Source organism: Phoenix dactylifera, chromosome 2, assembly GCF_009389715.1.
Source record: "Phoenix dactylifera cultivar Barhee BC4 chromosome 2, palm_55x_up_171113_PBpolish2nd_filt_p, whole genome shotgun sequence".
NCBI classification, from domain to species: domain Eukaryota; kingdom Viridiplantae; phylum Streptophyta; class Magnoliopsida; order Arecales; family Arecaceae; genus Phoenix; species Phoenix dactylifera.
The window spans coordinates 12834422-12845945 of NC_052393.1; the positions used below are offsets into that span (position 1 = coordinate 12834422).

At 41.8% G+C, this 11524-nt stretch overlaps 1 protein-coding gene across 1 annotated transcript; it reads left to right on the top strand.

Moving 5' to 3' along the window:
• The first annotated feature begins 2369 nt into the window (after positions 1-2369).
• Positions 2370-2726, top strand: LOC103714184 (putative non-specific lipid-transfer protein 14). Its single transcript, XM_008801353.2, has one exon. The coding sequence runs from the start codon at positions 2370-2372 to the stop codon at positions 2724-2726; it is 357 nt and encodes a 118-aa protein (XP_008799575.2).
• The last annotated feature ends 8798 nt before the right edge of the window (positions 2727-11524 follow it).

The window sequence follows — 11524 nt, forward strand, 5'->3', positions numbered from 1 at the left end:
GAAAAGATGAATAACACATAGCATACACTGAAAACTCTAGCTTTGTGTATGTTAATTCATGATTAAATTGATCTATCGTTGAGCTGTGGATCTGATCCCACTAATAATTTTTTCTTATTTATAATGCTCGGCTATAATGATTCCGTCCATCGGATAGTCAAATTATTGTAAACTACTTTTCATATGCAATATTTACGAGGAATATTCAGACTACTAGAAATATCCACAAAACTTCTGGAAATCTTGTAGAAATATTTGAAGAGAATTCTAAATTTCCCTGGAAAACTCTCCACTGTTCCCAAAAACCTTGTAGCGTAAGTCTGTTTAAAATTTACATGAATTTAGGATTAAAATCCGTAGAAGCCTGACATCAAATTATGGTGAGAAAAGGGTAATGTAGGAACTTGATTAGGTTTCTAGAATTTGACATTGTAAGTTTTCTTCAAAACTCTCCAAGATAGTTCGCCAACTGTGGCAAATAACCCAAGGAATCTCAAGCTTCAAGACAAGCCAGATCTTCTAAGCTAATTATCTCTAACTACTTGTAAAAAATATATATGACATTGCTTCATGTTTCCTGAAAGGCAAATTGTGCTTAAGTTCTCGCCAAAACAAATATATAAACGGTTTTGGGGCCTATTGGCACAGCTCCTCGGCCCTCGTCAACTACCAAACCTAGCGGCAGGGAAATTTTAGCCCTCTACGATAAGTGTTACACCGTTGCTTCTTCTCTACTTAAGCTTATCTTATTAGTGGCTTGGATGGTGCAAAAAGGGAGTGGATTAGATAAATTCCATGCATGTTTATAACACCTACTTGTTGGGGGGAAAAGTGGATCATCCGAAGCACATGGTCAAGACACCGAAACCCGGTGGTGAGCATGACGACGGCAAGCATACTCTCATGACCTTGGCATGAACGACCTCAGCGTGCCCGATCTCGGCACGAACGACCTCAGCGCTTAGGACCTCAGCATGAACGATCTCAACGCTCATGACCTCGGCAGGTATGGTCTCGGCTGAGTTAAGCTTGATTGACCTCAAGGCCGAGAAAGACCCAGTCAAAGGGAGAAACCGACCCCACTCTACCGAAAATCAAGTCCTCCGTATCCGGGATCAAATTCTGCAATCTCCGCCTCAACAGCTGTCAACATTTGAATTTACGCAATCTCAACCGATCGCCAGCTAGCCCGAAATCTCGGACCGTTTACGGTAACTCATTTATTCGCACAATGACATCCGATCGCAGGTAACCACTACACCCCTTCCTATAAGAAGAGGGAGAAAGCTCTGGGGGGATCTCTCTCCGACCAAAAAAACATCTATCCATTATCTCCATTAAATACCTCCAAGTCCCTCTTTGACTTAGATATCGAAGGGCCTTCGCCGGAACCCCCGGCTAAAGGCTTCTTGAAGGTCCACCGGAGATAGCCACCCGCCTCCGCATCACAGCCGGAGCTCCTCTTTCTTGGTCCGTGGTCACCCTCGAGTCCAATTTCCAGCAACACTATTTTTCGATCAGGAAGAGATTGATTATGTATTCAAACCGTTGAAGTTGTTTCTGAGGTATTGAAACATGTAAATTGGATTGGTGGTGCCCTCACCATTTTTTAAAAAAGAACATTAAAAAAAAAACTAAAATCAGTCTAAATGTGACACCGCTAGCATATGTAACTTGACATCCAGCAGCTTCCTCCTCTCACTACAACATGCTGTTATTGATGCTTAATGGTGTATCTTCCGACAAACGATTTCAGTTCCACAACTATCATTTCCATTGTGTCCTTGAACTTCCATCATCATACGGAAAATCAGGAAATGTTTTGGGTTTGAATTTTCAATGATGCATCCCCATGTGTTAGGAGGACCTGGATAGTCAATTACTTATATTATGGATGCATCTTTCTTTTTTATGAGGATCCGTACGGGCGTGTATCTAGTCGCACATCGATTTTCCACCAAAATGATCTTAGATACTTATATAGGACTAAGCAACTCAAAAAAATACCTTTATGCTAGCTTTTTTAGATGAGATCCTAGATTGTGATAAATGGTATCAAAGCGACCTCGGCTCATAGCCTATGTAAACTAAATCATGGCTTAAACGGAGAGAATATTCAAAATATCTTTCGGCTAGTTTTTTTGGATGAGGTCCTCGGTTGTAACACTTTCTCTTGCAAAAAAGAGGAAAACTTTAATTAGTTAATTAGCGAATTGGTTAAGTAGTTATAGCCAGAGGCCGCTAACTCATATAGCTTACATGAACCACCATGCACCCAATGTGAGTCACCAATCCAGATCGCACAGCGACACTTTTAAGAGCCAGGGCACGACGCCCAAGCTTCTTCTAGCTAGCCAGCTCTCGCGAGGATGGAGGTGGGTTTTTGTGCCAAGAGATATTGGTTTGGGTTGCTGGTGTTGGGCTGGGCAACAGCGGTGGCCGGGTTGACGGACTGCAGCACGGTGACGTCGCTCATATCCGGCTGCTCCAACTTCGTCGCGTACGGGACGCCGGACCCGACCCTGGGCACCCCCTGCTGCGACGGGGTGGTCAGCCTCTACAACATCGCCTCCGGCTCCACCGACGACCGGAGGTCGGCATGCAGCTGCCTCATGGCCCTCATCACCACCTACGGTCCTAATGCCACTGCCATTGCCCACCTCCCTGGCCTCTGCGGTGTCTCCCTCGGCTTCATCATCGATCCTAGCACTGACTGCACCAGGTAAAGAATCTCTCTCTCTCTCTCTCTCTCTCCCTTCCTTTTTCAACTCTAAATAGTCCTTTCTTTACATTATACATGTACATGTCTTCTTTTAATGATTCTTTCATATCAATGGGGAGTCATTTTTATTTTTTTTAAAAAAAAGCATATTGGATTTGAATTAGGTTGCAGGGGAACTCCCCCTGAGAGAGGGGACACTTGTCTTGGATGGTGCTGAAGACAAAGTATAATGCACCGATCCCCAAACTATGCATTTCATGGACCCCAAATGAGATGACCAGACATGGATATGGGATCTCATTTGAGTTAAGCAAATGAGCAATGTATTCTAGGCAGAGATTAATAGTTATAGCAATAATCCTTGATACTTTGAGATTTTGAATTAATAAATGAGTGAGGTGAAGTCTGACGAAATCCCCGTCTCTAAGCAAAATCAGCTAATTTCAGCCTATTTAAGCACAAAACATGCATGGACTTTTTGGAAACCAAACTGAACATTGGAATCCGGAAATATCCTCTTCAAGTCCAAATTGACTCATCAGTTTCATCCCCCAACTTGAATTGGTTGGACCAAGCGCAAGCCTTGAGGAGTCAAAATAGGTACATTAACCGCGACACCGTAAGATGTCCTTTTTCTACGTACAGGTCATGTTTTAGCCAGTAAAGAGCATCTGCCGACGTGACTTCAAACTCAATTAAGCGTCAGTTGTCTTTACTACAACACCACGTACGCGTACAAAAAAAACCCACATAAAACGCCATCTGCAAGCCTGCAAATTGGGACTCCTGCATGCCAAACTTCTTTCAAACCGGAACTGTAGCTGGACAGAAGCATTAACATCTTGGTCTGCCAGTATATTCTCTTTGTCAAAAAATGGAGTCCTCTTGATCGCTTTCTAACATGCATGGGGTTGTATGGTGCAGCATTCCTTGAATTCGGCTTCGGAGGAGTTGCTTTCTTCTTCCAATGCTCCCTTAATAAATAGCTGGATATATAGGTGGGTACCGGAATATATGACCTCAGCTGCCATGGAATATCTTGCAGAGGGGCTTCATTCGAAATTCAATAAAAAAAAAAAGGTTATATTTCACATGCTGGAGAGAGGGAGATAGTGCTCACTGCTCAGTTCACCATGCAAGCCTACGGCACGTGGGATCTTGTGGTTAAATTACTGTCGTTCATATGTCATGACATGGTCATTGAATCATGACCATAATCTAGTAATGCAAACCTTATCCTCCTACTTCCTCTTGCAACAACTAGATGTTACAATCAATGCATAACGACCATAGAGATAGTCCACAACTTCTACAGAGTGGCCGAGATTGTCAATGTCGCAACGTCGATCATACATCAAACCAGCTACGCATGAATCATTATCAAGTCTTACCAGCTAATATTTGGTCGGCTTCAGAAATTTTTATTCATCATTATTTCCTATTAAGGCTCACCATCTCGCAACTGATAAGCCAAAGTACGTAGAATGTAATCTTTGAAGCAAGCAACCAAAAAAACAAAAAGGGTGATCAGTCCAGTACGTTGCAACTATTCCTTTGCCTTTTGTCACCATCAGCTTGCATGCCTCCATCACCAAGACAGCTTCCACTGAAATGAAGTTAAGACTCCAGATCTAGAAGTTTTCTCCAACCCCGGGTGTTTTAAGGTCAAGTTGGCAGAATCATGGGAAGCGAGTCCAGTTCTTTCTTGGGCCAGTGCCAAACATCCTCTGAAATTTTCACCCTGGGTAGTCGAGCTTGAGCCGGGTATACGTTAAAGCTCGGATGCCTCATGCTGACCCCTTCTCAGATGCAGGCTATCATACCAACTCTGGGACATTCCTCTGTCCAATCGCCATTGCCAATGGTGTGAATACATAATTTAGTTTGTTTCATGTGTCGTGCGAAGCATCAGCATAAACAATTCAAGGACTGACCATTAAGAAGGGTAGATGGAAATATTAATTCATTAGCTACTTTGTTAAAGAGTCCGAATGACATCATTTAAGCAATGTGTTGACTCCCCCATGCCGGAAAGTTGGCCCTTTAACATTAAGCTCAAAGGTATCCATCATTTCCAAAGCTATAGCCTTCTGTGGTCCTGCATTAATTTAGCTTTCAAGCATAGGTAGCATGGTCCCATCAAAAAGAGTTCAGATATACATCAGAAAAAAGAAAAAAGAATTCAATTAAAGCCCACGGCAACAACCTGAGCCTTCAAATAAATAAATAAAAGGAGGGCGGAATTAAATTTTAAAAGCAACTTTCTTTCAAAAGCATACTCTGGATCTTGTCTAACCTGTTCCCACCAGTCAATGGGCTCTCCAAGCTTCCTCAGGGAATCAAGTGCAACCAATCTCCTGCAAGCGCCATAAACAAATGACAGAAATCCATGTCCTGAGCTTGATAGCACTTTGCCATCAATATATAGTGTAAAGATACATGATATTTTTATTCAAATAGGTTCTCGATGTTATGATATAATGATAACAAACTAAACCATGGAATCTTGGCCTGCATAGAGACAGAAGAAGAGGTTAAAAAGACCATGATTACGAATCTTATCATGTAATCATTAACTTAGGGATCTAATTTCTAGGTGAGCTATAATAATTATATTACAGGATGCAAGGCAACCTTCTTTCTGGATTCTAGTCAGTCTAAATCCACACTCGGGCACCAACTACATTTTGCTTCGTTTGAGGATGATGAGCGGCATGGAAATCCAAGGACAGCTTACCATAAAAACCATGAGTATTCCCTGCTTTTTCGAGCAGTTAAGCCACTTTTCTAAATGGAGGGGGTTCAGGTCTCAAATGGCAGGCGCTTCCTAAAAAGCCAGGCGCGGTAACTTTCGCGTCATCTTCGAACAACCAATGGCAATCCTTCTACGAGAAGACAAGCCGACCACAAGCTTGCTAGGCGAGCTGAAGCTCAGCTTACTTTTTCTCTAGCTCATTTTATTTTGAGCCAAGCTGGAACTACCTACCTACAACTTATTAAAGGGATGTACTGACGGTTTAGGATCCTTCGAAATATTATTTATATTTTTTCAGAATATCTCGGTGCACCATACCCTTTATAGGGTGGTACTAGAGCTCGAAAAGTTATCCGATTTCAACAAAAAAAAAAAAATCTCATTCTGGCGTCGTACGACCAAGTTATGGCCTCCGATAACTTAGCATACTATTCGGCTTTCGATATTAAAGATCTTGCTTCTAGACTCTATCCAGCCTTTCTACAGTGGTCGAAGTGATCTATATCAAGTTCGGTGATCCTCTTGGATCATCTTAAATTAGTATATTATGCATGCATGAGAATTCATTATGCAAACTTAGACAATTTGGCATGCTATACATATATCATTGCATAGCATAAGTCTTCTAAACTTCTTTGGATCTATATTATATTTTCCTAATTAGGAGGGAATAATTCCTGCCTTTTCTATCTTATACCCATCCTATTGTCAAGGATTCACTCTAACTAAAATTGAATGTGGTCTCATTGCCTAAGTGGCAAGAGTGATACTATCTGAGCAAGTGCTTGGTGGTCTACATCAATATCTAATAGGAATTTTCATTAAATATCCATTAGATATTCAATGGACTGTGAGGTGAGAACTCAGATAAATATCATAAAAGAGGAACAACCAATAGAGGCTTTTTTAAAAATCCAGCAGAGAATAAATTCTATCCTCTAATTAGGACCATACATCTTTTAAAACTCTAAGAAATAGATCATCTGCTTGTTAGCTCTAATTAGGACCATACATTGTCTACTTTTCTTTTCTAGGAATGAAGAAGGAAACACCCACTCAAGATAGAGTACTAAATACTCAAGGATGCATTGTTTAAGATTCGAACCTAAAATCTCCATCTCTATAGTTTTCTTTCTTTTTCTTGTTTTTTATATATGTGTGCACAGTGCGCATGCATGGTGCACAGTGATTGACTTACTTATATCATGATAGGAGATAAAAGTTAAGAATCAGCTTATGCAATAGAGTAGATCCACATCAGATCCCAAAAGTTGAATGTTTTTTTTATTATGGAGGAAAAAAAAGTTTAAACGAGGAGGAGGAGGTAAGGAAGATGGGATGTCAGCCACCAATCATTGCTATATCAACAAAATTTTTAAGCTAGTAGGGTAGTATCTCCAGCCAATTGGGCAGGAGGCTGGGGGGTTTTGGTTTTGGTTGAAGTCGATCGGTCTAAATTCTAGCACTATGCAATCCGTAAGGACAAAACAGTATATGTTTCCTTGGACTAGTGAACATGTCTTGCACTGTTTCTTCCGAACAAAAAAAGGGAAGGCAAAAGAAAGTACCTCCTCCATGTATCTGTTTTTTACGAGCACAAACTTGGGTGTAAATATTTTCGCAGCATCACATTGAGGAAAGTGAGCTCAAGGTGACATTTTATTATGAACAAAAGAAAGTGGAATCGGGACTATTGTCTATTGAAATACTTATTTCTGTTTATGTTTGACTGAAAATTTTATTATTCATGAGTCTAAGTTGAAGGTAATTTGTCCATGTAAAAGAAAAACGAAAAATATCTCGTTACATAAACATTGCCATGCAGTCCTTTACAATATAATTATTTAAAGTAAGTAGACCATGACTAGAATGACCTCTTTCCCGTCTTCCTTTTTTTTATGCTGGTTTCGCAGAACTGAGATGGAGTAAAACTTAATTTATTCAAAGTTTATTTGTAGACCCACATGACAAAAGTAACGTCACGTGGATGAAGTCAATATTGAGCAATGATGAAGTCACGGATCCATTGCCCAGCTGGAAAACTATATGCCTTTCCGTGGAAAGTAGCACCGTCTTGCGAATATGTTCTCTTTTCTTCTTCTTCTTTTTGGCTTAAAATGGGAAACTGCAACCGGGCTTCAGGCATGGAGACGAAGCATCGGTCGGAGGAAGAAGCAAAGAAAGAATGAAGAAGAAAAAGATCGAGTCTTCTCTCTTCGCGTATATTTCTTTTGTATATGGCTCTACGAGAAAAATTAGGTCTTATATAGTGTGCACCATATGGCCGAAAATGCCGATAATCACAGCTATTTATTTTTATAATAATGTTCCAAGATGAATACTTATTGAAGAAATGTGAGGATCCGTGCGGGCATGTGTTTAGTCCCACATCGATTATTCGCTGGGTAGATCTTGAGTACTTATACAGGATCAAGGAACCCAAATAATAACTTCCGGCTAGCCATTTTGGATGAGATCCTGGGTTGTTATAAATGGTATCAGAGCGGATCCGGCACATAACCTATGTGAACTAGGGGATACTGCAGCATGGATTCATTGGAGCTAACCACGAGCCGATCGTGGTGTTTGTGATTAGATTTGAACCCTTAGCCTGACGAGAACGTTTGGGCTTGAACGGAGGGAGTATGTGAGGACCCGTGCGGGCGTGTGTTTAGTCCCACATCAGTTATTCGCTGGGTAGATCTTGGGTACTTATACAGGATCAAAGAACCCAAATAATAACTTTCGATTAGCCATTTTGGATGAATCCCTAAATTGTTACAAGTGGTCTATAAGAGCAAGCAGCTGTGTGCATGGCATGTAGGTTATAAGTTTTTTTTGTACTTGGAGGCATCATTCGAGCCACGTGGAAGCCAAATTAGCATAGGTGGGTTGCTTTCCAACCAGGCAGCATGGGATATCCCATCCAAGATTCCCTACCACGTACATGTTGCTCCATCTAATGGGTATTTTTCTTATTTTATTGAGTGTCATCAGGTGTCCGCATGTTACCTGTGAGGCTGTGACACCTGGTAAAGTCCCCCAACTTGACAAACTAAGCCTACATGATATGCGCTATAAGAAATTGTATCTGACACCATACCAATCATCTCATCTCATTTCTGAAAATTGCATTCGTCATGCGCTCGTCTCGAATTAAGACCCTTATCTCAGTTTGTTACTGTAGTGCATCTTCCTCATGGTACACATGGTGTAAGATATAATCATGCATCATTGAGGGCGAGTACAGTATAAGTTATAAGTTTGGCCTTTGTCGGCGCATATTTTCCATCCACGTACAGGGAGGTCGTGATTTGTGCACTGACCATATAGAGAAATTTTAGCATAACAATCTTATTGCGTCAGTGAGGGTGGCGACTCTTTCACGATAAAAGATTTGCCCTCTGAAATTTTAGATTTGATCTTCATATAAAATGAGAATTGCATGTACATAAATTTTGAGCTATACACTATGGAGAGCCCCTCCCGTGGCTCCAAGATTTTATAGGCTTCGATGAAGACAAGGTGCGGTCAGAAGTCTATGGTACAATAATCCTATTATACCGTCAACGTAGCTAGTGCCTCTCGTTGGAAAGTTTTGGCCGCAGCGTAGAAAAGCTTTAACATGAAAGTCTGCTGAGCCTATGTTAATCATTGTTCATTAACATGTTTAATCTTGGGTTTAGCAGGCCAGAATTAGCCGTCCAAGACAACTATTTTCGAATCTCACACCTCAGCCATCAACTGAGACTATAGTGAAAAAGAAGTATAATGTGGAAAAGATTTCTTCTGTTACCGTTGCTTCTGCTGGTTCGGCTTCTGTCACTCTCTAGCTATTTGACTGTCCTTGTGATTTAATAAACATGAAACAGTATCATGACAACTGCCCACGCAGTGTGCTAAATATCGAACACTGCCCTGAGACACTAACAAAACAGAGATTGTTGTCATCTCGACGTCTTCATATAGTGCCTTTAAATCATTCACTTTATAAAAAAAGTCAGTTTTCACTAATAAAAATACAAGCCACTATTTATTTACTTGGTCAAACCATTAATTGAATTATTTCAAATAATTATATTAATAATTTTAATTAAAAAAATATAATTGAGAATATAAATTTATAAAATAAAAAAGGGTCAAATAAATACCGGCAATATCTTCACTTGCTATTCACTTGCTATCCTATATGCATCCCATCTCAACCAAGCTAGAGCCTAAGCTCATGGGTAAAAATGTTATTTGATGGGGGGAAAAAGTGGGCCCACCAACGCACATGACTGAAGAACCCAAATTCGACGACGCACGTGATCTCAATAGATATGATCTCAGCAGCCATGGGCTTGGAGAGCACTAGCTAGACAAGCGCGCCCTGACCGAGCAGAACCCGCTCGACCTCGAGGCTAGAAAGGACCCAGTCAAAACCCACAGCCAACTCCACCGAAAATCAAGCTGATCTTCGAATCAAAATGGCTACCACATTCTCCATATCCGAGATCGACCCACACAATCTACGCCGCGACAGCTGTCGAATTCAAATCCTTTCATTCTCCATCAAGGGTCAGCTAATTCAAATCCTCAGGCTAATTGAGGTAACGTATTTCAGTCCGAAATCCCCGCCATAACGCATGATAGCGTGTAACTGCCACACCACCTCCTATAAAGAGAAAAAAACTCCAAGAAGACGGGGACTCTTCCTCCTTCACGCCTGCGCTTCTCCACTAAAAACTACCTCCAAATTCCCCTTTGACTTAAGCATCGGAGGGCCTTCGCCGGAACCACCGGCCCAGGCTTTTTTGCAGGTTCCCGAAAGGTGGCCATCAGCCACCACCATCTTCTGGAGACAGTCTTCTACAACCGCCCGCGGCGGAAGCTTTCCTTTTTGGTCCGCGATCATCTCCGGGTCCCATTTCCAACAATAACATTATTGATAGTGAAACGCTGGATCGAAAGGGAATCTCATAATTTTAGAGAGCAAAAGAAGAAAAAAATAATACTACCCAAATTAAAGTTCGAAGATACTAGTGATAATTATTTTATTACATGATTATCAGATAATATCAACTATTTTTTTTTTTTATAAGTCTTCCCATCCACATCTGCTAATAGGCTTCACAATGTACATCCCCTCTCCTACGGTCACCAACAAACTCCCAGACCTAATCAGTTCAAAAAAATGCCAGCCCAGCTTTGTGCACGTTCCCTTAGCCACAGAAGACAGACGCCGACAATGGTACCCGGCAACAGATCCGCCACCTGTCCGGTTCCTCCTCTCACCTTCATCCTGGTCACGACATAGCTAAAGCAGCAGCTCCTGACAGCAAAACAAACCCATCGATCCAGCACCCAAAGTAGGGCCCACCCCATTGATGTAATTGATGATGGCCCCCACAGTATCTCACGACAAAAACACGTCACGGCGTGGTAAAAACTGGCGTGGGAAAAACTGGCGTGGGAATAGACTAGGAACAGTTGAAGTCGGCCAATGGTTGTGTAATCCACCGGCGGGGCCACCGGATGCTTGGATTTGGACAGCGCGAGACCCAAACCGAGAGGACCAAAATACACCAAAACTGATACGTCCCGCAAAACTCCAATTTCGAACAGAACCGAGCCCCAGGGCATTCATTGCCCCTGGATAGTCGTTCCAAAACCGTGGCATGGCCGGCGCTTACCAACCTCCCGCTCTCTCGTTCCTCTCCACCGACACAACACTTCATTATCTCATCGGTCGTCGTCCCCTGCTCTTTCCCAGTTCCCCACCCATTGCCCTGTGTCCTCTAAAACCCCTTTCTTTGACCAACCTGATCTGGCGGTTGTTGACCTGCACCCATCATACTTTTCAGCAAAGCCATCCAGTTCCAACAAAAGGTCTAATTTTATCTGGTGGCTGACGTCTAAATTGTCCTTTGCACTTTTCACCTATAGCTAACACAAACCGAAGCTACCGACACCAGCTCTTCAAGAGCAAATCAAAGGAAAAGAACCCTCAAGATAGACTTGCATTAGGCTAATCGACCATCCAAGCACAGAAATTCAACAAAAAC

Excerpts from the sequence above, each read along its gene's own strand:
- LOC103714184 (XM_008801353.2), top strand. The coding sequence starts at position 2,370 with ATGGAGGTGGGTTTTTGTGCCAAGAGATATTGGTTTGGGTTGCTGGTG.